The 27,403-nt window shown below is 37.2% G+C and overlaps 3 protein-coding genes and 3 non-coding genes across 7 annotated transcripts; all 6 read right to left on the bottom strand.

Moving 5' to 3' along the window:
- Positions 1–14: 14 nt before the first annotated feature.
- Positions 15–3,253, bottom strand: sbspon (somatomedin B and thrombospondin type 1 domain containing). Of its 2 annotated transcripts, none has more exons than XM_078280260.1 (5): positions 2,631–3,253; positions 1,462–1,656; positions 1,276–1,354; positions 577–753; positions 15–347 (listed from the first exon to the last, which is right to left on the bottom strand). In XM_078280260.1, exons 1-5 carry the CDS (start codon positions 2,851–2,853, stop codon positions 179–181), a joined length of 843 nt encoding a protein of 280 aa, XP_078136386.1. In that variant the 5' UTR covers positions 2,854–3,253; the 3' UTR covers positions 15–178. The 2 variants fall into 2 exon arrangements, with proteins under 2 accessions (XP_078136386.1, XP_078136387.1); XM_078280261.1 differs by having other exon boundaries at positions 15–327; positions 2,631–3,251.
- Positions 3,254–17,138: 13,885 nt separating this feature from the next.
- c22h8orf89 (chromosome 22 C8orf89 homolog) lies at positions 17,139–20,693 on the bottom strand. The gene is made up of 7 exons (XM_078280541.1): positions 20,220–20,693; positions 20,085–20,130; positions 19,727–19,821; positions 19,165–19,303; positions 18,528–18,635; positions 18,372–18,427; positions 17,139–17,866 (listed from the first exon to the last, which is right to left on the bottom strand). Exons 1-7 carry the CDS (start codon positions 20,428–20,430, stop codon positions 17,727–17,729), a joined length of 795 nt encoding a protein of 264 aa, XP_078136667.1. The 5' UTR covers positions 20,431–20,693; the 3' UTR covers positions 17,139–17,726.
- Positions 20,694–21,344: 651 nt separating this feature from the next.
- On the bottom strand, positions 21,345–25,711 carry rpl7 (ribosomal protein L7). Its single transcript, XM_078280736.1, has 7 exons — positions 25,644–25,711; positions 25,041–25,140; positions 24,755–24,921; positions 24,056–24,193; positions 22,963–23,072; positions 21,976–22,191; positions 21,345–21,392 (listed from the first exon to the last, which is right to left on the bottom strand). Exons 1-6 carry the CDS (start codon positions 25,655–25,657, stop codon positions 21,983–21,985), a joined length of 738 nt encoding a protein of 245 aa, XP_078136862.1. The 5' UTR covers positions 25,658–25,711; the 3' UTR covers positions 21,345–21,392; positions 21,976–21,982.
- LOC144537538 (small nucleolar SNORD12/SNORD106) lies at positions 21,837–21,927 on the bottom strand. Its single transcript, XR_013503864.1, has one exon. It is a non-coding gene; the product is annotated as a small nucleolar SNORD12/SNORD106 (small nucleolar RNA).
- Positions 22,557–22,646, bottom strand: LOC144537539 (small nucleolar SNORD12/SNORD106). Its single transcript, XR_013503865.1, has one exon. It is a non-coding gene; the product is annotated as a small nucleolar SNORD12/SNORD106 (small nucleolar RNA).
- Positions 23,870–23,961, bottom strand: LOC144537535 (small nucleolar SNORD12/SNORD106). Its single transcript, XR_013503862.1, has one exon. It is a non-coding gene; the product is annotated as a small nucleolar SNORD12/SNORD106 (small nucleolar RNA).
- Positions 25,712–27,403: the final 1,692 nt, after the last annotated feature.

The following is a 27,403-nucleotide window of genomic DNA, read 5'->3' as shown; positions in this document are numbered from 1 at the left end:
AACATGCTTATAAATCAATGTGTAGCATATTTATTAGAGATATATTTGCATTGCACCATCGTCAAGTCTCGAGTCTTAAGTCTCTTCGTGTTGAAAGCCTGCAGAATTGAAGCATCTGATCTGAACAAAATATTTCAGTGATGAGGGGAGCTTGGCTGTGAAAAGGGTATTCTGAACATCAGGCGATGTTCTGTGGTGCTTTGTTTGGATCAGATAAAGACGAAGCTGTGTTGTGGTGGACAGTTGCACTGCTGGGTTTTCTGGATCTTCTTCCATGTCCCCCTGCACTGATGGTTCCCCACCGCCTGCCAGTGGAGCAAAGCTTCTCTGCAACACAGTCACAGCCCCTAATGTTTATGGTTTTCATACCACCACATGTACCGATTCACACATTTACCGTCTACAAGTGTAGTGTAGGTTGTTTTTACTTAATTCTAAATGTTACATTTGGGATTTAAAAAAATTGCAAAATTAGGGGGAAAAAATGAAATGTAAGATGCTGTTTAATCAAATCATTGTCAGTAATCCAGGTTTGTACGAACCTGGGAGAACACACATATAAACATAACTTCATACTTCTCTGATTCCAGACCGTCTCCTTGGCAGCTGCCGCTATTGTTTCGCATGGCAGGAGGTTCACACACCACACACACTTTAAAGCCTTCTGTTATGTAGCGCATCCAGTGTGTGTGTGGCCGGTTCTCCACTGTACAGTGGGGCGTCCGGGACTCCAGTGTGAATTCCACACAGAACCTGAGGGGAGTAGGAGCAGGGTCACGAAGGTCACAGTCATTCCTGTGATATTAGGACCAATGAATCAAGATAGAGGACTAAAGCAAATGTACACAATAGGAGGATTTTTGCTTTACCAGTCAATGTTGTATGGACACACCCTTTATAAAATGGGAATAACAATTCAGCCAATGGGTGCGCACAATAACTCACCTACCTTTTGTGCATGTGCTTTTCATGTGACAGTCCTAATTAAAGGATGAGTATTCAATTTCAAAGGGTTGCGGTCATTTGCCATATTTAATGGTTTGTAGACAGACGTCCAGGTGAGCAAACACCTAGCCTACTGGTCGCTCACGCAGGTGGAGGCAAAGTTGGGCTGTTATCTTTTTCTTTTTTCAAAATAGTTTGGTTATCACAGTTTAATGTTAAATTGAAGTCAACTCCTGGCAGCATACATGAACTTTTCAACCCTTGAATTTAAAGATGCCTGAGGTGGTGTGCTGTTAGGGAGGCTTCATAGGAACATGATGTGAAACCTACCCCGGCTCTAGGGGGTTTCCATAGTTGTCATGCTTGGGCCTTCCCTTGCCAAACTCCATGCTGGTGATAAACGCAGGGCCTGATAAGAGAAAACAATTCAGTGTTTCTATTGGTAAGTTCAGGTTTATCCCATTTAAGGTGCCAAGTAAAAATGCATAAAAACAAGGGAAATATATATTTGTATACCTGAGTTGAGTCCACAGTGGCGGCCCTGGTGGTCTCTGTACTCCCTGCAGCCGGCTTGTTGCTCCAGGCTGGGACAGGGCTCTCCGCTGTTACTGGGCTGTTGCTCAATGTGACGGACACGGACTCGCACTGAAGGCCGGCAGGGCTTGGCACAGCCGCTCCAAAAGCTCCAGTCGCTCACAGCACAGTCCTGAGCTGGATGTTTTCACCCGTATTGTGGGAGAAAGATTATTACAGGATATCCTCTGTGGTAGCAAACAATCAAACTGCTTTGAAACTCACAGATGTTGGACTTAACCACTTGATTTCTTAAGTTCACCGTGTGTGCAGAGGTGACACTTCTGAGTCACAGCAACAGTAGAACCTTGCAGTGTTCTGGCAGACTGCATAATAAGAATTTTCCTTGTGAAATTGCAATGGAGCTAAATAACCTTAGATCAATGAAGCATTGATTGTGACTTGTAGAATTAGTGTTCCCTGCGGTTTGAGAGCATGCCAAGTGAGCAACCCATTCAATCATCAAGTCCTGTGATTTTCCGTTTTAGTTATTTTCAAGCTTTGATGCATTAAGCATGCAAATTTAGTCACCACCGGCCTGTAACACATTAGTATTAGGTACGCTCAGATTGTTTGACTGGAACTGTAATTGCTACAACTACTTGACAGAATCACATTCTTCAAATATTTGTACTAATTCCATTATGTGGGCCAGTCCACTGAAATGAGGTTAGACCTTTTACAGTCTATGGGTTAGACCCTCGAGCTGCCTGGGTTATTTAGTGAACTGATTATTGCCTTTTTGTGATGTAGCGACCATGACACATGCTGGAGAAGAAAAATAATAGTGTTGACATCACTTGAGGTGCACTGCACAAGTTAGAAGGAGGAGATAAATGTGCACAAACAATTTTGCATGCCTTGGATGAATTTGGAACATATCCACTCCTGCCAGCTCTGTGTCATCAGAGATACAGTATGTGATAAGCAGCTCAGGTACTGCAAATAATCTTTCTTCTCCAGATAATCTATCTTTAGCAAGAGCTTGGGTTATATCATGTAACAGGTTATCTCCCACTGGTATCATATAGTTAGGGTGTGTGCAACGAAAACAAACAGTACCTCCACTAGTGATTTATTCACACAGAGCGGCCCCACCATTCATCCCTCACCTGGGCACTCTGTGAAGTAGTCGAAGCAGCAGTCCTTGGTCCTGATGCAGCCCATGTCGCAGTAGCATGTTCCATACACGCGGTCCATCCTCCAGTCAGTGTTCAGACAGCTCAAGTCTCTGCTCCGGCAGCATTTCCCTGCACAACCTCCAGACACCAAGTGGTTCTTTCCCAGATTGGAAACCACCAGCAGCAAACAGGCAAACTCAACAGAGGATCCCATTCTGATGGGGTCAGGTCAGACCCCTGAAGTAAAACACTAGCCTCTTAGTTGCCCTAATATTTAACTTACCACTCTCCTTTTCTTAATATAATTATTCCCTCCCTGGTCCTACTCTATGTCTGTCACACTCATGACCGTGAGGGTAGAGGTTGGAATACCAGCCCAGGCAAGCCTGTGCTCTGCCACAGGAGCCCTTGTGACCTGGAATTCCTGTGTCCGTCTCCTGTGTCCAGCCCCTCTGTTTCCCTCCAGTAACAGGTCTTCAAATCAAACTACAGTACAGAATGACCCATTCCAACTCTGATCAGACTCCCATGTCTCTCATATTGTGTGTGCGTCCTCTTCCTCAGAGTTGGTGTCTCTCTCCCTGTTCCTAGCTGAGCACCTCCCTCCAGTCTATTGCACACGGGAGGAGACTATGAGGGCAAGGGAGGGGTGAGCTGTTTTGCCTCCTACTTCTGTTCTCTCTCGCTCTCTCTCTCTTGCCTCTTTCTCACCTGTGTTATTGTTGTTGACCCTTTTTCCTTTCTTACCCTCTCCCTGCAGATTTACTGTGACCCTGATGCCAGTCTGGCCCAGCCACTCTGTGCCACCCCAGACCTCTGAGTCCCAAAAGAAAGGGAGGAATGTGAGCAGTTGGCAGGTCTCCAGACAATTGTGCCAGGGGGCCCGCTGAGTGTTGTAAAGCCACCCTTTGGTTCTCACCTCTCTCCCTTTTTCTCGTTCTCTTTCAGCTTACTGTAATCTATCAGAAATCCCAACACTTGAGACATCTTTATTTTACTTTGTACCTTTATTTGATCAGTTGATTGAGTTCTCCGATATTTTATTTAGCTGTTGACATTTTGGGAAATATGATTATTTGCTTTCTTGCCACAAGTTCAATACCTCTCATATCTATTCTGTACACTAAATATAAAGCTACAGTCAATAGCCAGTTAGCTTAGCTTTTTTTATCTGCCTAGCAGCACCTCACAAGTTCACTAATTAATATATTATATAAACATTTGTTTAATCCTTACAGAAACTGAAGTGTAAAAGTACGTCCTACCACCACCAATGTGTAGCACCCACCTGGGTTATGCACGGCAGCCTTACGACGCCAGACGCTCACCACACATCAGCCCGGTAGAGAGGAAGGGAAAGTCAAGAAATAGCCCCCGTAAAACTACAACCTGACGTTTTTACACTTCAGTTTTTATACAGATTGAACAAATGAGATATACATGTTAATTAGCTTTAGAGTTGCTGGCTGGTAGGTACATTTCCTAACCTGGGGACAGAGCCAGGCTAGGTGTTGTCCCGTGCTAGTCTTTATGCCAATCCCAGCTAACAGTCTCCTGGCTGCCGCCTTATGCTCAGCGTACCGGCATGAAGGTGGTATTGATCTTCCAATTAACTCTTGGCAAGAAAGCAAATAAGCATATTTCCTAAAATGTCTGACTATTTTAAGGACCCAATAGATTGCATGGATACAAAAGGGGAACTTGTTCAGGTTCAGTCCTGATGCAGGGCTGTGAATAGTGAGCTGGAGCTCCAGTGTATGTGACATTATTTGCAGACCTGGGTTTGGCCTTAATTTATAACTCTTGACAGATTCATTTCATATACTGTAATTCTGGAGAGGCATGTCTATGACAATCTTATCTCATTAGGATGGGGCTTGTCGCTGACACATGATTGATTAACACGATTATTAGCTTTGGTCCTCTGTGAAATTAAGACGCTTACAGGAGAAAGTATTTTATGATGTCTAATGTGAGGATTTCAATATATAAAAGCTGATAACATCATGCTACTTTGCCCTTTTTGTAGTCTTATTACAGTTTTTTTCAACTGCTTACACACAAAATCTTTTCATGTCACACGATTTTTGAAACCTCTCACTCAAAGTGCAAAATTACACAGCAAATCTCCAAAACCATAAGCTACAAAAGATACAAGATACAAAAATCTAACAGGAAGTGACTTGCTTTCCTTTTCTAAACACAACCAATCAAAATGCTACACTTATTTACCAGGGCACACACACACTCCTCACATGTGCAAACACATTATGTCATAACTAAACACTAACCAATCACTGCTCTAGTATAGCCCTTTACAGAGGTCAAAGGTCAGATTACCTGTTTTGAACAATGGATGCCAACATAGACAGAGAGCAAGGGGAGTAGGAGGGACAGACAGGGGACGACAACGAGGAGGAGGAGGAGGGAAGAAGAGGAAGGAGAGCCATCTCTGATGAGATCAGGGTCACACTTATGTATTCATCATGTGATCAACCACGGATTGACCAATGAGAAAAGCCCATCGTGAGTAGCTTTACAATGGTGTCCATTTTGCATGCAACTATCTAATGACTATTTCAGCATTACAAATCAATCAGACTTTGTTTGTGCATACAATTACCCCCCCCACCCCTTACCATCCCGCCACGACACACAAGCACGCACAAACACACACAACACACACACACACACACACATATTCTTTATTCTACAAATGATACCTTTGGTTTACATATGTTTGTAGTTTAGTTTTTTTGTTTCATGCTACTGTATACAACGCTGTGCTACTCTTACAAACGTGATGTTTTGTCCAATAAATATTTTCTGTTTTACTGTAACATTGCATTGTTTTTTACAGTGCACTTTTCAACCACTTTCAGCAGATTATTTTCACTCTAGAACATTGTAAATGCCTATGAAAGACAAAAGAGCTTTAGATTTTACACAACAGTGTGTACATGGTATATCCAAAAATTTACTATTATGAAAAAAGTGTTTGCCATTTGATGCAAATGCTTCATTTTGAGATGTGTTTATGGCATTTTGAATGCAGTGTTTCATTTTGAAGGAGATGTGAGGCATTTTGCATTTTGTGTGTGCAGTTTTGGGAATTGTGTGTAGAGTTTTGAAAAAAGGAGACATAGTTTTGAAAACGTGTGTAAGCAGTTAGAAAAAACTGTAATGTAGTGCAAAAGACATTTTTCAGATCTCTGCAAATTCTATGTTCAAAAGGAAGCTTTCTTTCATGCATATTTATTTTAGGAAAAATTAGATCTATAATTTAGCCGGGCTCCGGCAAAAAGTATTTTGTTGTAGTATGTTTGCTCAGGGAGCCTGAATGTCTGAGGATGTTGAGAACTCCAGAAGGTCAGCTTTTATTTGAGCAGTTCCTCCTCCATCTCATGGGAAACAAATGAGGCCTCCCTATGCCTACTGCTTTAGAAGGAGCAGACATTTGCAATAATCTGGATACTTTGCCTCTGCTGTCTTGAAAAAAAGCATTGCGGAAAGCGGAGGGGGGTCTGTTTGGGTCCTTTGATTCTTGTTCTCGACATAAGCAGGTAGGTCAAGCGAATGTAATAGCCTTCATCTTCACCATAATCATCAGCAGCAGCAGCATCTCTGTGGAACATGTGTCTGAATCTGTGTATATTAAAGTTTGAGGGGGCTGAACCCAGACTGACTTCAGAAGTAAAAGTTGTATTGGTCATTTTCTACAAATATTAAATATGACATATGTTCAGATAATAGATGATCTCATCGTAAAGTCTTATGTTACATAATTTCTCTTTGAAAAAGAAACTTATATAACTTAGAACTTATTTTCAATTGTTTTGAGAAGGTGTCGGTTTTCCAAATCGTGGATATTTAGTCCCCTAAAATTTCTCTAAGGCTAACACACTCACACACATTGCATTTTCACTGCTGATTTGATCTGTCTACTGATGCAAGACTTACAACTGCATCAGTTTGCTATTGCTCCAGCATGTTGGAAGTGCACATCAAAGCCTGTGTGTTTTACATCTGACAGGCCCCCAACCCCGGACCTCCTGCCCTCACTGTGCACTTGTCAAAGACAATCTGCCTTCCTACAGTAACACACCCTGCTTGAAATGTTCTTAGTGTATGTGAGTAGAGAGGAAAGGAGATTAAGCCCATGTTAGCGTGTCTGAAGATGGTGAACCGTGTGTGTTTTCTGTCTTCAAACTCTGTCACAAGCTGCAATGTGAGAGGCTGAACTAAACTAATTTGATTTGACAAATACAAGAGATAACGAGAGACGAGAGATTGGAATGAAAGTGTGCGTGCCACCACTTCTTGTGCTGGGCGTCAAGGAGACGGCAGGGTGAATCCTTGCTTCATCTCGCCTATGTGGGGAATGCAAACTGTGGCTGTCCCCATGGTAACCACTGACCTGGGTTGCTATAGTTTTACAACCTTTGTTGACAAATGCTAGAATTCACCTTTTCATTGCGCCACTTGTTGTAAAGGTACACTGATGATGTCACCTCTGACCAGAATAACACCCTATCACACAGGTATTTTTGCTTTGTGGGGAATTATACACAATAGCACAGTGCACAAAAAGTATTTATATTTTGACAATAACTAATGGCAATTCCAATATGTGGTACATGGTGGAACCTTATTTTTTAGTTGTCACTTTTTTCACCTTCATACTGATGTCCAAGATCCAATATATAACCAAAAATTTTACATCAATGCAAAATAGCGTGACCTCAAAACTATTTAATCATAACCAAATATTTAATTTAAAAGTTAGTCCGACTAATTAATCTGAGTTTGTTTCTGTCTGACGAGTGCAGTCAGTTTCTGTCCCATGAATGGAAGCCTTTGTCCTCGTTCCTCTGAATTTACTGTTTAGCTGTCCCCTACTTCCTCCCTCCACGTTTACATCCGTACATTTGGTGTGTGTGTGTGTGTGTGTGTGTGTGTGTGTGTGTGTGTGTGTGTGTGTGTGTGTGTGTGTGTGTGTGTGGGTGGGTGTGGGGGGGCTGTAATAGAGTGTACATACATTATTTGTTTATGTAACTGAATTTCAGTAATTTGTGTACTGCATTGACCATGCAATGTCATTTGAGAAAGTATTTTACAGTTCTTGTGAATAGTGTACCTGGCTATGACACACACAGTAAAGTATGACTCATTATTTAAAGAGTTGAGAAGGTGGATGTTTGACTTGGCTTGTGTCATCAGAACACTGGGACGAACAGGGAAACAGATAAGTACATATTTACATGTAAGTGCCAGTGCCTGCTCTCTACCTGAGGATTACAACTACCATCATGACCCTGGCGAGTCTCTTGCTATTCACATCACACTTACATGAATATCTATTTGAGGAGCCATCTTGTACATCCCACTAATGATGCTCTATTCATTACAGGTCATTACTGTGTGATATGGATGATAATACGTTAATCCAGGGCCGCGGCAGCAGAGAGGCTCATGACACACTCTGCAGGCTGCCGGCCTTGGATCAGCACCATTGTAATGACAACAAAGACAGTGAAAGTGAAGGGTTTTTCCCACCCAAACCTCTCATTACAGATAATAGTCCCCTTATCAGTTACCTATCTTGGCATATTAGTCCCATATGTGTGTAGGTCAATGCGGACATTAGAAGTAGGGGCATGCAGATGAGGCACAATGTGTGGGTGGGGGTGGGACCCCTGCCTCTGAGAGAGATGAGACTTCAGGTAATATTCCATTAATCATACTGTGAAATGTCAGAGAGCAGTGGAAAGGTTAGGCCCCTATAGACACTAGTTTGTGTGTGTGTGTGTGTGTGTGTGTGTGTGTGTGTGTGTGTGTGTGTGTGTGTGTGTGTGTGTGTGTGTGGGGTATTTTGCTAAGCAAAGAAACTAGAATATTTGCAGCACAGTAAGCCCATTCGCCATGTATTTGACATTGTTTTTGGCTCTGCTCTGATGGCAAAGACAAAGATTTGACCTCCCAGTGCCCCACATGAATACACAGACACACAGCTTACCATGGGACCAGGACCTGTTGACAAATGTTGCTTGTTTGCTCTATTATTTGTTTTTTATCACTGTAACTATCTTTAAGGATCTTTTGACATGCTTCGTTAGAGCCCAAACTGGTTTCACAACAGAGCAGGGATCAGTCGGCGGGTTAAAGCCTTTATTAAGCAAGAATTTTTATTGGTTGGCTGGAGGTCTTTTTATGTTCATTTCTTTGTAAATAGAAGATATGATGCTGTGGGGTTGGGAGAGATTACTCACCTGATGAAGACTGCAATGCAATGAGCTTGGCAGTCCGACATCTGTCGGTTTTATGTGTGTCTGACATCTACAAAACACATCACAAAATAGTGAAAAATATTCATCACCATATCCTAGAGCCTAAGATGACGTCATCAAATGTCTTGTTTTGTCTTACCAGCAGTTTAAAAACCCCAAATATTCAATTTACTCAAATGTAAGACAAGTAAAAGCAGCAACTCCTTACATTTGAGAAAGCTGGAACCCTAAAGTGTCAACCAAAACAATAAAGTTACAGGCTGAAAACAACAAAACATTACATATTACTCATTTGACCCATTGTTGTTATAGAAATATTGATTATAGCTGCTATGACTTCAGGTAGTGCACTGGCACATTAAACAGCAAACACATTTATTTTGAAGGGAATAAAGCACTGATCTTTGTCCCAAACATATTTAGAGCATTTTTTTATTTGAGGCATTGGCCAAGTTATAATTTGGCAGACAGGCTACATTCTCTGATCCCAGCTGATAGAGTCAACTGGCACCAAATCAAGTCAGGTGAAAAAGTAACACAACCTGGTTTTTCTTCACTTGGGACATACACTCTACCCTCACTTTCTTAGAGAAATCCCACATTAATAATATTATATGACATGTAGATTTTGGAAGCAAATGTCAGCAAAACCTTTCCATTCAACATAAAGACACAGCTGTACCTGAACTTGAACTGTCCATTCAAGGCATGATCAAACTATTTAGCTTTGTTGCACCAACAGAGTATGTATTCTTCATCTAGCACTGTCCTGGTTAAGAGTACCGTGGAAGTACAGTGAAACGATAAACCACTTGTGGGCAGGCCCCAATAGAGCTCTTATTAAAGACTTCATTGTTGACTGTTTGTTCCAGGTCATTTTGTTCCACTACACTTGAAAGGGATGTTAAAAACCCTGCAAGAAGAGGGAGACTCGGCCTCCGTCTGAGCGTGAATACAACCCCTTCACTTGAATAAGGGGATGGCTCTGTGTTTCTAGGTCACTCTGTGTCTCTGAAATGCACACCTCACTATCCACAGGGAGGGAGAGAGAAACACAAACAGAGCTCAACATTTGACAACATCACATTTGTATTTATTAGGGAGCTTAGGGATACACTCCCTGAAATTAAACACAGTTAACAGCTGAGTTTCAATATGACATAGTGACCAAAATCCTTACGCACATCTCGATGACTGTTTCTGCTCTTTGTTGACTATCTTCTCCTCCATTCTTGATCTTTCACTTGAAAGTGTTTCAAATCATCAAGAAGCTTTGATCCGTCACTCTCAGGCACCACCCTGTCCGGTCCCACATGCTACATGCTAGCCGCAAAGCCGCTACGGGACCAGACAGTAGGGGTCAGATGCATTAAACTCAGTGTAGGGTCACAACTAAAACTCAATGTAAGTACAAAGTCAGAAATATGCATACCCATTCTTTTTGCCCCATTTTTTATGGCAACTACACTATGATCATTTTTATGACATATTATACTATGACTTTTTATGACATACTTTTTATGACGTTTTATGACATACTATACTATGACATTCTTTATGATATTTTTATGGCGAACTATACTATGCCTAACCCTAACTCCAATCTCATCTAGAAGTGCTTACATGGACAGGCTCATCAGGCTTTCTGTTACATGGTGCAACCATCACAGGCCAGTGGATTGTCCTCTAGAAATACAATCGCAGAGAACTGTAAAATATCCTACAGAAAAACCTCTTTTGGCCAGACATCCTTCTCAATGAAGGGAGCTAATGCATGGAATGAGCTGCCCATTGAGTTAAAAGCAATACAACAAATAGGGACGGGGTGTTTGGTGTTTTAAGCCCCCAACGTCGTTGCCTGGAAGACACTAGGATTAGGCAATGGTTAGGGTTAAGGTTAGGGTTAGGGTTAGGTGCCTTGAAATTGACGGTCGCAGCGCTGCCTTGAAGTCAACGTTGGGGGCTTAAAACACCATCAAGCTAGGGACGGGCATTGGAAATGAGCAATAGCTATAAATGCTGTGATGCTGTACATTGGAGATTTGTGTTTCAAATATCAATGTGGTAGCATTTGTCCCTATCAAATAAACAAAATTAAAAGTTTATTTTTATATATTTAAGGCATACTTTATTATGCAACTTTTTATGACATTTTTATGATATACTATACTATGACATTTTTATAGCATTTTTATGACATACTATTCTATGACCTTTTCACAATTTTATGACTTACTACATTTTATGACATTTTTATGGCATACTCTAGTTTTAACAGTCTATGGGCATACTATACTATGACTTTTTATGACAATTTATGTCATACTATAATAAGACATTTTTATGACATTTTATGATATTTTATAACTGCTTAATGAAATACTTTATTTGTATGACTTTTATAACATACTATACTATGACATTTTCACTGACAATTTTATGACATCCTATAATATGCAAATTTTAATTACATACTATACTATGATAATTTTTATGAAGTACTATATTGTGACTTTTTATGACTTTTTTGGCATACTATACTATAACATTTTATGGCATACTGTACGATACTTTTTATGATATTTTATGACATACTTTATTTTTATGACTTTTAAAACATACTATACTATGACATTTTCACTGACAATTTTATAAAATCCTATAAAATGTCAATTTTAATTACATACTACTATGATCATTTTTATGATTTACTATATTATGACCATGACAATTAGTAACATTGTGACATTTTTATGACATGTTTATAATATACTATACTATGACTTTTTATGACTTTTAATGGCATAGTATACTATGACTTTTATGACATTTTATGATTGATTTATGACATCATATACTATCATTGTATAGTTCCTATGTTGAACAAAGTCATAGTATAGTATGTTTGAAAAAGTCATAAAAACGTTATAGCATGTCAAAAGAAGTACTAAAAAGTAATGGTATACCATGTCGAAAAAAGTCATAAAACCGTTAAAGTATAACAGTTTAATAATAGTTTTAAAAAAACGTGGCAGTAGTATGTCGGAAAAAATCATAAAATGTCATAGTATAGTATTTAAAAAAAAGAAGTAATGGTATAGTATGACTAAAAAAGACATAGTATGGTATTTTAAGTCATGAAAAAGTAATAAAATGTCATAGTATATTATGTCAAAAAAAGTCATGAAAATGTCACAGTGTAGTATGTCAAAAAAAAAAGTCATGAATTTTAGCATAGGTTCAGCCAGGAAGACTGTATTGTTACTCACTCATTCTCATTCACCTCACTCTCCCTCTCCTCCTGCATCACATTATCTGCTGATTAGAGAATGTTTCTTTAAGTTAAACCAACTAGTTTTAGCCCAATCACATTTTTGCTGTCAATATTTAAATGTTTTCCTCTCTTTTGCTGTCAGCTCTCATTTCAGTGTGAATCGTTGCGACCCTCCTCCAGCCTGTTCACCTCCAGTTCATCAAATCCAGCTCCCAGGTCTGAGCTCACCAGACCTCGCTCCTCTTCCCATGCATCCAGGTCTCAGCATCCTCTTCAGTCATTACCATCACCACCAGTGTCTAGACTCCATCAGAGGGGTATCCTACATGCCCCCTTTAAATATAATGACGTCACGATGGGAATTCGATGATGTCACGATATCTAATCGCCAAAGAATATAATTTATAATTAATGTGCACACGTCAATAAATAATTGTTCACTCAAATTGAGGTCTCTCCTTATTGAAATAGTATAGTATGATGAAAAAAGTCATAAAAAGTCTCATAAAGTTATATTATCGTATGTCATGAAAAGTATGGCGAAAAAAATCATAACAAAGTCATAGTATAGTATGTTAAAAAAAGTCATAAAAACGTTATAGTAAAGTATGTCCAAAAGGTCATAAAAAAGTCATAGTATATTATGTCATAGAAACGTCATGGTATAGTATGTCATTAAAAGTCGTGAAAAAGTCATAGTATAGTACATCGAAAAAAGTCATAGTAAAGTATGTTTAAAAAAGTAAAAAAAACGTCACAGTATAGTATGTCAAAAAAAATCATAACAAAGTCATAGTATATTACATCGAAAAAAGTAATTGATATAGTATGACAAAAAAAGTAATAAAAAAGTCATAGCAAAGTATGTTGAAAAAGTCAAAACCATTGTATAGTATTTTGAAAACGCCATAATATTGTATGTGTCGAAATGAGTAAAAATAGTCATAGTATAAGTAGAAAAAAAAGTCATAAAACTGTCATAGTATGTTGAAAAAAGTAAAAAAAAACAGTCATAGTGTAGAATGTTGAAAATAGTCGAAAAAGTCATAGTATATATAGCATGTTGAAAAAAGGGAAAAAAGTCATAGTATAATAAGTCGAAAAAGTTGAGAAAAAAAAGTAATATAGTATATCGAAAAAAAAGTCATAGTATAGTATGGAAAAAGTCATAAAAACCTCATAATGTAGTATGTCGAAAAAGTTATAAAAGTCACAGCATAGTGTTACATAGTACATTTTCAAATACACTGTGTCGCACACACAGTATGATGAAACCACGTTGTATTGATGTTGAGAAGTCTGTCTTGTGTAATTTTTCAAAAGAAGTAAAAACATAACACAGTGAAAAGAAACACTTTTATTCATGTACAAGTCTTACACATTATTGCTAAAACAAATGTGACAAAAATTCATAGCATAGCATGTCAAAAAAGTCATAGTATAGCATGTCTAAAAAAAGTCAAAGAACATCATAGTATAGTATGTCGAAAAAGGTCATGGCATAATAAATATTCAAAAACACTTTATTGAAGTAGTGTCACACACAGGTATCATGAAACCAAGTTTTATTGTATGATGTTAAGAAGTGTCTGTCTTGTGTAACTTTTTAAAAGAAGTAAAAACATAACACAATGAAAAGAAACACTTTTATTCATGTACAAGTGTAACACATTATTGCTAAAACAAATGTCATAAAAAGTCCTGTATAGGATGTCCAAAAAAGTTTTAAAAAAAAGTCATAGTATAGCATGTCAAAAAAGTCATTATATAGTAAGTTAAAAAAAAGCCGAAAAAAGTCATAGTATAGTATGTTGACAAAAGTCATAGTATAGTATATTGAAAGAAAGTCATAGTATAGTATTTAAAAAGTCATAAAAGGGTCATAATGTAGTATGTCAAAAAAGTCAACAGTATAGCATGTTGAAAACAGTCATAAAAAAGTCATTGTATAGCATGTTGAAAAAAGTAAACAAAAAAGTCATATTATAGCATATTAAAAAAAGTCATTGTATAGTATGTCAAAAAAAAGTCATAGTATAGTATGTCGAAAAAAGTCGAAAAAAGTCATAGTATAGTTTGGCGAAAAAAAGTCTTATTATAGCATGTGTAAAAAAGTCATAGTATAGCATGTCGAAATAAGTAAAAAAAAAAAAGTCATATCATAGCATGTCGAAAAAAGTCATGGTATAGCATGTCGAAAAAAGTAAAAAAGAAAAAGTCATATTATAGCATATTAAAAAAAGTCATAGTATAGTATGTAAAACGTCATAAAAAGCTCATAATGTAGTATGTCGAAAAAATTAAAAAAGAAAGTCATAGTATAGTATGTCGAAAAAAGTCGAAAAAAGTCATAGTATAGTATGTCGAAAAAAGTCTTATTATAGCATGTGTAAAAAAGTCATATTATAGCATGTGTAAAAAAGTCATAGTATAGCATGTCAAAAAAAGTACATAGTATAGCATGTCGAAATGAGTAAAAAGATCATAGTCAAAGCATGTCGAAAAAAGTCATAGTATAGCATGTCGAAAAAAAGTCATAGTATAGCATGGCGAAAAGAAAAGTCATAGTATAGCATGTAAAACGTCATAGCTCATAATGTAGTATGTCGGAAAAGTGTTCAAAAAAAGTAAATAAAAGGTCATATTATAGCATGGTGAAAAAAGTCATAGTATAGTATGTCAAAAAAAGACATAGTATAGCATGTCGAAATGAGTAAAAAAAAATCATATCAAAGCATGTCGAAAAAAGTCATAGTATAGCATGTCGAAAAAAAGTCATATTATAGCATATTAAAGAAAGTCATAGTATAGTATGTAAAACGTCATAAAAAACTCATAATGTAGTATATCGGAAAAGTTTAAAAAAAAATCATATCATAGCATGTCGAAAAAAGTCATAGCATAGCATGTTGAAAAAAATAAACAAAAAAGTCATATTATAGCATATTAAAAAAAGTCATTGTATAGTATGTCAAAAAAAAGTCATAGTATAGTATGTCGAAAAAAGTCGAAAAAAGTCATAGTATAGTTTGGCGAAAAAAAGTCTTATTATAGCATGTGTAAAAAAGTCATAGTATAGCATGTCAGAAAAAGTAAATAAAAGGTCATATTATAGCATGGCGAAAAAAGCCATAGTATAGTATGTCAAAAAAAGACATAGTATAGCATGTCGAAATCAGTAAAAAAAAATCATATCATAGCATGTCAAGAAAAGTAAACAAAAAAAGTCATTTTATAGCATATTAAAAAAAGTCATAGTATAGTATGTAAAACGTCATAAAAAGCTCATAATGTAGTATGTCGAAAAAGTTAAAAAAGAAAGTCCTAGTATAGCATGTTGAAAAAAGTCATAAAAAAGTCATTGTATAGTATGTCGAAACAATTAAAAAAAAAGTCATAGTACAATATGTAGAAAAAAGTCATAGTATAGTATGTCAACATTTTTTTGAAAAAGTCATAGTATAGTATGTAGAAAAAAGTATTAGTAATAATAAATATAAAAATACACTTTATTAAAGTAGTGTCACACACAGGTATCATGAAACCAAGTTTTATTGTATTAATGTTGAGAAGTGTCTGTCTTGTCACTTTTTAACTTTTTTAGAAGAAGTAAAAACATAACACAGTGAAAAGAAACACTTTTATCCATGTACAAGTCTTACACATTATTGCTAAAACAAATTATGATATATATAGATATATATATATATATATCTATATATATCATAATTTGTGTTTATATATATATATATATATATATAAAAAGACATTATAGCATGTTGAAAAGTCATAGTATGTCAAAAAAGTAAGTCATAGCATTGTATGTCAAAAAAAGAAGAAAAACAAGTCATAGTATAGTATAAAATAAAATAGTATAAAATTCGGAAAAATGTCATAGCATAGTATGTAAATAATGAAAAACAAGTCATAGTATAGTATCAAAATAAAATATATGAAAATTCGAAAAAAGTGTCATAGCATAGTTACATTGAAATATCAAATCTTTGTGAGTAGTGTCACACACAGGTATCATGAAACCAAGTTTTATTGTATGAGGTTAAGAAGTGTCTTTCTTCTGAAAATTAAAAAAAAGTTAAAACATAACACATTGAAAAGAAACACCTTTATTCATGTACAAGTGTTACATATTATTGCTAAAACAAATATAAAAAGTCATAGAATAACATGTCGAAAAAGGTCGTAGAATAGCATGTCAAAAAAAGTCATAGTATACTATGTCGAAAAACGTCATAGTATAGTATGTCAAAAAAGTCATAAAAACGTCACAGTATAATATAGTGTCGAAATAAGTGAAAAAAGTCATAGTATATATTGAAAAAAGTCATAAAATTGTCATGGTATAGTATGTCAAAAAAAGTCCAAAATGTCATAGTATTATGAAAAAAGTAATTAAAAAGTCATAGTAGATCCATAGTATGTCGAAAAAAAGTCATAAAAACATGAGTTATAGTATGCCAAAAAAAGCAAAAAAGTCATAGTACAGTATTTCGAAAAAAGTCATTGTATAGTATGTCGAAAAAAGTCACAAAAATTCATAGTATCACAAATAAACAAGAAATCAGGACTCCAGCTGCTACATCTTTAAATAATAAAATCCTCATTTCTCTAAACAAAAACACTATGCTGTCTTTGTGAAATACAATGAAGACTATTCAGAGACATGATCTTCCCTCCATACAATACAACAATGCATTATGTGGGAAAGTACCACATTCTGGGATCTGGGGGCACAGTTTTTTGTCTGTTTTGTAGATATGGAATGCAGATTATGTTTCATTGCAATCTTTTAGGCATTCTCAATACCGCGCTGGTCGATATGTAGTATATGTGCCAAAAGGGGACGCTCCCTTTTTTTTCCTCTAGAAGCTATAACAAAACTCATGACTCACAAAAGAGAAATTTTCGTAACAAAAGGAGTAACAACAAAAAGAAATTTATTTAATTCCAGGAAGACATTTCACAAGGCACAATAATGGTTTTGCTAAACTATTCAATATGTACATAGATATTCCACACAGCTTGATTCATATACAACGGCAATGTTTTAAACACTCTTGTAATGAGATCCGAGCTTTACAGCACTTCAACATATTCATGATACAGCGATAATTATGGCAGAATTACATAACAGCCATTACAAGTCATTAGATAGGTAAAATAAATATCTTGTCATGCATATGTTGAGTGGAAAACTACTGACAGCTGTGAGTCAGAAAAGAAAATATTTAATATTCATCATCAGCATTTGTTGTCATAGCGAACACTGTAATTTACCACAGTAAATACCACATGCAATCACTAATAGAGGAGCTCAGGTCAGGAATCCCAAAATGTGAAGACCAGCCATGTTAGGCAGAAAACTAATACCACTGAGGACAAACAAGCAGTCAGAACAAGCCACTGAAAAGAACATGGTGCCTTAAATGTTTTATTTTGCTCAGTAGTTGTTGGCACAGACTCAAAGGTTTTGATCCTTGACCAGAGTGACTGGGAAGAAGGTGATTGTCAGGATGAAGGTTTTTTAGCTTTCCTCATTTTCTTGAGCTTTTCTTGTCTCACCGTCTCACCCTCCAAGGTGGACAGCTCAGATATCCTGTGGATAAAAGAGCGAGAGGCTCCGACCACTGGGTCTGGATAGGACTGGCCTGTGTGGCAAGAGGTGAGCAAGAGAGAGGGAAAGACACAGAAAGAGAGATGGATAAAAGGGAGAGAAGAAGACATATTAGGATGACATCTATAAGAAGATATATACACTAAAAATAATACGTATAATATATGGGGCATTTTCATGATGTTAGACTGCGGTGTTGGGTTTATTCTACATCTCCTCATGTTAAGAGTAATATTGATTTAATTTAAAGTCCACCTGACAACACCGAACCCTCCCTCTCTTCATGTGACCTCTTGACCCACTTTGTTATGAACCACAAACAACAAGGTACCCTGCAACTTGCAATACTTAGGCAAAGTATCCATGCTTTTAGTTTGAAGAAGGAAAATCCAAAAAACTAACATGTTTGCTGCCAATAAATCAACATCATAAACACATATGCAGGTTGGATTCCCCTTGCTACGCAGACAGAGGCGTTTTGACCTAACTCGTCAAGACCACGATGAATACTTCACAGTCGATGCACTAAAATAACTCACTCTTTTGATTATCTTTAACAGTCAGTAGGTTGTAGGTTGGATAATTCACCTTAGGCCTGCAGAACAGAAGGGAAGCAGAAGAGGGATAAGTGTGAGAAACAATTGAGAGAACTATTGATTAGCTTGGTCTAATTTAGTTTATAAGGGCAAAAATACCTGCTAAGCTTGCAGTTCTCAGCGGAGAAGGTGTTTCTGCCATTGAGGACTAAAGTGGAGGGAAAGAGGATGGCTGGAGTTGTATTCAGATCATATCTTTCAGGGTAGCTGGAAGAAGAATTAAGGACGTTATGAACATATAAAAAGGTAGGGCTGCACATATGGCTTTTGGGATCAATAATTTGTAATTGGTTTTGGTTAATTACTTTCAATTTCCTTTATATTTTGCTTTCAGAAGACCCAATTATTTCATGTGAAAATTATATGAAATTATATTAAAGGATTGTTACGTACTATGTGAAAGTGAAGCAGTGTGCCATCAAACTAAACTGTTCCCACAAATGGACTAATAGTAATAACTGATTATGAGCTCATCATTGTGCAAACACTTGATTCAATTTTAGCTATAATCATGCTCCCCATGTTGCCAGATTAATAAAATTGTCTGTGAAAGAGAAATTATGCCTGTCAAAATTGTGTCTGGCTACCTTTTCTCAGTTCATATTCTTGTAATTATTTTTATATATGAGACAGTGGCTCAGTGTAATTACTGCAATCTGTGCAGCTGTCTTCAGAAATATGCCATGAAGACTACAGCTACAACTACTGGGCTGAGTGACATTAATCCACTGGTTACCCTAAGGTGAAAGGCCGCCCTGCATGACTGTGGGAAAGCTTCTTGGAGAGGCTGAGGGGATGCTGGTTGCCGGGTCTGTGCACATGGTAGTCTCTTGTCAGTGGAGGAATCACAGTTCTGGTCCTCTCTAACCTCGCACCTAAACATAATTAGATATAGCTATTTAAAACTGACATCTGATATGAAGAAAGTCATTTTCTAAAAGGATATTTTAAAACAAAAGTGTATATGTAATGTGGCTAAGCTCTTTCAAACTGTATTAATTGTGACTGTAAAGTTGCACTCAAGTATCAATGTTTGCAAGTATCAAAGTATCAAACTTGCAGTCACAGAAATGAAACCTTATGTACATATATGTAATCATTATGTATGACGACAACTCCACCTACTGGCTGTCTGGGTTACATTCCAGGAAAATAAAACTCAAATTCAATGTGTATCCAATGTAATGTTTTAGGTGAAAAGTAAAGAATTTACTTCTGAGTGAGAATATATAACTAATCCTATAAATATACTCTTAACTGTAATAATGACAGGTCAACGCCTCTTCTGCAATTCTTACATTGTTTATCAAAAAGAAAGTGTCTTCCAGAGATGTCCTTCTCTGGGCCATTGATCTCTGTTCCCAGTCTGTCATCTTTGGCCAGGTTAGGTGAGCTAACATAACACAGATTGAAGAGAAACATGGATTTTAAAAAGGTGAATACCACGCAGAATGACAGTACACCATTTGTGTATTATTCTGGGATATTTTATCAACTGTAATACCACTACTAACATTCATACAATAGTTTTTTTGTGCAACAACTTATTTTTTCGCATAGCCTACTGTTGTGAGCGACCTCTATAGCAGCCAGAGGCTATTCTGACTTATGAGCTTGGTCTAAGAAACAAGTTATGTCAAAATGTTAACATCTCACCCTCGAACTATGTAGCCGCTAACCAAGGTTTTCCAATCCCTGGACTCTACAACAGAGAACGGTGACATGACGTTACCGTTACTGTAGCAGCATCTTGATTAATTTAGCATCTAACGTTACAGCACGCTTACTCACTGCTCAAGGGTTGAATCACAGGCAATTTCCTCCTTATTTGATTATTTTGTCGGACAGCTGCTTGTCCTCCACCTGCTCCCATGCCAACGTTCCAGTATGCTGGATATCTAGCCGCATCAGGGCCGCGCTGGCTGCAATTTGAGCTTCCCTCCGACAATAAAGCCTTTGCGGTAACGTTAGGCAGCGATGCATTAACCTGGAAAGTCATCATGTTGGAGCTGCCATTAAACACGTTTTAAGACATAACTCTGTTATAGACCAAACATACGACATATGGCCATTATAACGGCCAATTTGTAAAAGCTAGACATCCCCGAGCAGCAATGCTAGGCTGCTGCTCACTGTGGTAAATGTAACCGAGTCACTGCGTCACCATGGTAACATGCTTAGTGAAAACCGTTAGTCGGTCCATAGTACATTCCATCACAAATCTTAGTTAAGGCCAAAACAAGTTTATCCCTTTTTACATTTGAGATAGCAAACCCCCCCCCCCCCCATTTTTATGTGCATGTATTGTTAAAAAAAAAATTCAATATTACCAGTTGGCTAAATACCTTACCGATACCGACCCATTTTAACAAAACATTGCGGTTCACTCATTTTTCAGCTGCTATGCGGTACAGCATTTTTCATGTTAAACAGCATTATAAAATCTTGGTACATGCTGCACGCGTATTGGCTCACTGACGAAGATGACATTTGATTTAGGTATTCAACTTAGTATTGAATGACAAGGCATTTTTTTAATATTAGATATGGGGGAATTTCAGTCAGTGACTGAAGTATCAGCCCTACAGTTCAGAACGATGTTTGTTTTACACTTGTAAATTTGTATACTGTCGTCAACTTGTCATTTTAGGGGTCAATAATTGGCTTTATAAAAAAAAATATATATATATATATATATATATATATATATATATATATATATATATATATATATATATATATATATATATATATATATATATATATATATATATATATATATATACACATACACACACACACATTAAAAATGTAATAAGGCCAACTGGGGAAATGGCTACCCTCTGCTAATTACCAAATTACAAATAGTGTATTGCACAGGATGGCACAGTCACAACATTAATGACAACAAGACGGTTTTTTTCCCCCAAAGTTTTTATTGTCCATGTCGAGTCCTTTGAAAACCTGAAAGACAAAAAAAAACCCATGTTATAAATGGAGAGTCTTGATCCAAAATACAAATGCAAAACCATGTCCAATAGATTAGGTTAACAACTAAGTACAATGTTCATTTTTTGCTTCTTGTAAAGTATGGTCATTGGACCTGTATTAACATAGTAAGAGGATGCTTAAATTACATTTTGGAGACACTTGTTTCACAGTGGTAATGTTTGGAACAAAAGAGGTGGCTGATAAGTTTCCTTTAAAGATAGGAATCATCCAGGGTTATCAAACAAGACGATCTGGAGTGTGCCATAGATGGATGTCACATTTAGAAACTTTACAGTCAGTAGGAATAAAATCATTACCATATTGTTTAATTTGATCTAATATTTTGCCCTTATATTACTTCTTCCTGTCTTGCAGACTAAAGCATGTATAGTAGATAATTTAAAGATGAATGGCTAAGATGTGGTTTCAGACATAATTGGCTTAATTTCAGCTGGTTTTCACCATAGTCGATAAGACGGGGAAAAAAGTATGCATCATTAACCACACCCAATGAGCCAGTTATACTTTCTAGACCTGTAATATTCCTCCAACTCACCATAACTTCAGTTCATCCTCCGGATCATTCTGTTGATCTGATCCTCCCGGTTGCCAGCGTCTCCTCCCTCCACAAAGTGTGTGGTCTTCTTGTTCATACCACCGCGGGGTGACGACAGCTTGAAGGGCCACAGGAAGTTGTTGGCGGGTTTGAAGTTCTTTCCAACTGTGTAAATCTCATGGATGAGGTCCTCAACACAGATGATACCATATTTGCCTGCAGATCAAAAAAGCAATGTGTTGAACAAGTTGAATTGCATAACCGCTCGTACACTTAACTACTTTTACTTAAAAATGTGAGTTATCAGTGAAAGCAAGAGTTGCTATGTTAAATGTTTTACCAATTGAGATATGCATTTTAGACAACTTTGGCTTTACTGATTAGCAAAATGATTGAGCAATTTAACCCAGAATGGATGAGTTAATTGTATTCCAACATTTCACCAGACTCTTAAAGCTCAACATACATTTTACCTTGCGACACAAAGTTCCAATAAGGTTGAACTAAACAAGTCTGATAAGCAAGGGTATAATTATGCTAAAAACTAATACATCCTAATGGTAAAGTCACTGTTGGACAAGCATGGGGTTTCAGACACAACTGGCTTAGTTTTCAGTTTTTTCACCAAGGTCGATAAGACGGGGAAAAAAGTGTGCATCATTAACCACATGTAGCACTACACCTTAATCTAACAGTAATTGATTATATTGGGACACTTTGCTTTGTAGAAGCAATAAATAACACTAAATTGTACCTTAATACTGCCTTGATCAAGAGCATGTCTTATCTAAAATTAAGCTCAGAGAAAGCATAATTATCACTCCCTCAGAAATAACACTTAATCGTTATTGGTCAAACGTTACACATGAGGTTCTCTTATGAAACCCTCTCCCAAAATAGAGGCACCTGTATACTGTGCTATGTACAACCCATTTCTTTAGGGGTTTTAAGCAAAAAAAATTATAAAAAAGTATTAAGTTTCCATACCGAGGGCCTTCTCCACCAGAGCGTTGTCTGTGAGGGCAATGCGCTGTTTCCTCATCCTGCCATGGCCACGTTTGTAGATGAGCTCACGCACAGACTTCAGGTTGGGGTATCTGGGGGAACAACAGGTCATAAAAGGTTATTAAATTAGCTCAAAACAATGGAATGTAGTTCCTACCTAAAACACTCAATGAAGTCATAGGTGTTTTCAATCAGTCAATTCACCTGCTCTTACATCATTAGGTTGGGGCCATAGGTGCTACTTGTTTTAAGATTTCAACCCAAGAGAGCAGTGCAGCAGCAGCTCTCTGTGACTGAACACAGCAGATGATATAGAACTGAGTGTCGTATTTTTCATGCCTTTTACCTCTCAGTACATAGAAAAGTCACCTGATGGAATTGAGCCAGTTAAGGTTATCAATTTCAGCTATGCTTTTCCTACTATGACAAGTCAAAATGTCTGCTGTGAATAAGATCCATAGCACTATGAAGCTTTTTCTTTACTGAAGGAAATTATTTTACAGCACTAGTGTCAAACATCCAGATCAAAAACCTTTTTATTGTTCACTCATAACCTATAAGTTTGTGTAGCCATGATTTTACCTCCTGCAATTACATTTGACATTAGGTCTATTTAACAGCCCTGAACAGCAACATTAAATCGTTAATATCTATGGGGTTGAGAGAGGACACCTTTAGACAAAGACAAAAAGAAGCATATCCAGGGTGTCATCAGGAGAAATTTTAATGGAGCCCTGATTAAAACTGTCTATTCTCCCCTATCAAGATATTCACATAACTAGGAGGTCTTTATATGTTAAGTCAAGAACCATAGAATAATAAAACTTACTATTTTCTTAAAATACAGATGTGTAGATACTGCACACTGTCGTACCTATTACTATCAAGGAATGTGGTTTCAGACAAAACTGGCTTAGTTTCAGTCAGTATTCACCATGGTCGATAAGAAGGGGAAAAAAGTTCAGCATCATCAACCACATTCCAGAGATAGAGCATTTATAGTCACTAATAACCGTGTTAATATCAGTACACACTGACTTGTGTCTCCATCAAGTTTTAGTAATAACAGCCTCACCCCCAAGCGATGTAAGGCTCAGCAATCCTAAGCATGTTGATTGAAGCCTTGTTCAGCCTGACGAATACACCATTGAAGATCTGGCGCAGACGAAGCAGCTGAAGAACTTTGCGGACCTTGGGGCTGACACCATTGATACTATAAAACAAATTAAGTCAGTGGTTAGCATAAAGCTTTGCAGTAGTATACAGCTTTCTCAGCAATTCAATTTAATGTGGTTTCAGAAAGAAATTGGCTTATGTTGCATAGCTGCATCACCATAGTCGATAAGTCGGGGAAAGAGAGTGCATCATTAACCACAGAACAAAGCATTTGCAGACAGTACATTTACATGGATTGCTATATTAACCACATTTAGGCATTACTTAAAGTGCCTTTTAAAACAGCACTATCTAACCAATTATTGATTTACCTTAACTGACTTATGCTTACGTGTTTCACACGCCATCATATACCACTACAAACAGAACAGCTTGAAACAGTTTCTGTAGAACTAGAATGCAAGACATCGCCACAGTAACAAGTGGATCAAGTAGGCAACACAGGATAATATATGCATGAACATGTAGTCATTTAACCAACGCAAGCTTGAGCATCAGGTTGTGTTGGAAATCTAGTAATCCATGTAAATGTTACTGAAAGGCTTTTGTCTGACAAGTGAACAATTCTGTCACCAGATCAACACCAGAAACCACTCACCCTCTGATCCTGACAACGAAGGCCAGTTTGGGCTCAGCTGGCACATAGAAGTTTCCCACTTTGCGAGCAGTACGGCCGAGGCGGACTTCACGTCTGTACATCTGTCTGTACTCCTTGTGGTACTTCTCAGCCCTCTTGTAGATCAGTTTCCTGGTCACTTTGCGGGCCTGAGAACACACAATATATGCTCATTCAGTGCACAAATTACATGTTCAGCCGCACAGACAGCTACACGAGTTAATAAATATCAGCTCTTAACAGGCCAATATACCAGCATGCAACTTGCCTTTTTCTCAGCCAGCATCTTCTTGACGCGCATGGCCTTCATGGTGGCAAAGGCCTTTCGCCTTTTCAAAAGGCTCTCAGGGACCGCCGGTACTTTTTTTCTGTTAAGAGATACAAAACTTTGCATTGACAATATCGGTTATCCTGACATAGCTAAATTACTACGATGAAATATCTTATCGCCGCTGGTAACGTTAACGTTAGCTGCTAGCTTGCTAACCCGTCCTTTACCGGCTTCCATATAGGTTGGGTTAACGTTACTCCTTTGAACGCTAGCCTACGTGCCTCAGAACCAATAACATCACCATAAAAGTCCACGATTTATTCTAGCAGTTAATTCTTAACGTTGTTCTCCTTTTTAGCACAGATACTAGCTACTTTTCGAGTGCACGGAGGCTGGAGAGACAGCCATGTTGTACTACTGTGGCTACATACAAGACTCCATAAAGTGATCACAACAACAATAAAAATCACAATCCTAAACAATACTACTAGGATTATGGTGTATGTAAACTAAACAACCCATACAGGGTGTAAAATTAACCAAAGATGGCTATTTAAATAGTGGATGTGCTTAGATTTTAATACAGCGGAAAACACTCACTCTGCGTCCGCCATTGCGTCCACCGAGAAAGAGAAATTTTCTTGTGCGCATGTCCCCGTTAAAGGATTTAGGACCTAAACGGACTGTCCTTCCAGCTGCCTGACTAGTACATTTATTTTGTAACCCAAGCGTTGGCCTACTGAAGTATTCCAAAAAAAATGTATTTTTTTTTATAAAGGGTGGCATTAAGTTGCTAGAGTGCTCTCTTGTAATATAGGTTGGTTAGCCCCGAAATTTAGGGTGTCATATCTCAGTACATTTTTTATCGTGTTTTATTTAGATAGTGGTACGTTACAACTTCAACAGACTCAAAGTAAAATTATTCTAACTTTAAAATGTTTATTCTGTCATCTATGACTCTATTTTAGGCACAACATTGTTGTTTTCATATAAGACGGACAAAGATGGTTGTGCTGTAGCCGCCTACACTCGCTGTCCCGGCAGAGGGAGCAAACACTTCATTTTGTAAACCAGGATCACAGAGCGTCCGAAGATGAAAGTTTAATTCGCTGCTGAACCTTTCAGCTTAATATTGGATCTCAGTGGAAAAAAAGACCACCTCGTCTACTTCAGGTTTTAAAACTTTGTCAGCGTGATGCACAGCAAGGTTAGGAAAATAAATATGTTGTAGACTGACTGTAAAGGCCATATTAACCATAAGGCCAAATGCATAGTGCATATTTAATTTCATGTGAGGCCCGAAGTAGACCTACAGTTTTACCATACTTGAGTATTTCCATTTTGGACTACTTTAAAACTTATTTTTGCAAAATGTTATGCATAGGCCTATAGGCTAAAGCATTATGAGCTTAAGCCCTAAATAACTTAGAGAGCTAAAATATATGATCTGTAATGGACCTCGGAGTAGGCCTGCGTTTGCTTTAATAGCATGATGTACTTAGGTCCTTTCACTGAATGCAATATTCACATTTGGCTACATGAAAGGATCTGAAAATTCTTCCTCCAGTGGTTTAATCATAATAACATTCATGTTGGGAATAAAAACAATATACAGTCTATAGACTATGGGTTATATTGCCTAGCCGTTTTACGCCTGTCTGCGCCTAGTTTATCGATCCACTTTCACTTCCCACAATGAGCAGTTCGCGTTGGATCATTGCCATTAGCCTACTGTGATATACTAGACTAGGCTACTGACTTCTAATTTAAGTTCAGTTGGATATTGCATAACAGCTCAAATGACATAAAATCGGAATATTCTTTAGGGAATAATGATGGTTTTGCTTTTCCCATGTGGACGGACATTGACCTGGACTTGCAGGATATGGCCTGATCTGTGGCTGTTTGAAATCTGCATTTCGTGGTGGAAACACTCGGTAGGCTATCAGTAGGCTATATTCAATGTTAATGAAATCCCAATAATCATATTGCTCACCAAAAATATGAATTAAAACAAAATCATTAATGAAATTAAACACGATCAACAGGATAGTTGATCTGTCATGCCTGTTTGTGCAACTGTCGGCTAAACGTAAATTATAAATAACCTAACTTTGTTTAAAAATAAAATAAATAAAAAAAACCCAAAGAGAAAAACAGCGGTGGCTTTTAAAGGATATGAAAGCCTATTCTCTAATCTTCCTTTGGGATAGGCTATTACATTGGGGGAAATCACAACAGATTAGTATTAGGTAATTTTTTTTAGGTTAACGTTACATCACCTCTGAGTGTAATGTATGGACTTGGCGTAGCCTATAACTCTGACAGGCGCTCAAGTCTCTGTCCTATTGGGTCCAGCA

Source organism: Sander vitreus, chromosome 22 (assembly GCF_031162955.1).
Source record: "Sander vitreus isolate 19-12246 chromosome 22, sanVit1, whole genome shotgun sequence".
In the NCBI taxonomy this organism is placed as follows: domain Eukaryota; kingdom Metazoa; phylum Chordata; class Actinopteri; order Perciformes; family Percidae; genus Sander; species Sander vitreus.
This window is presented reverse-complemented; position numbering and strand designations above follow the sequence as displayed.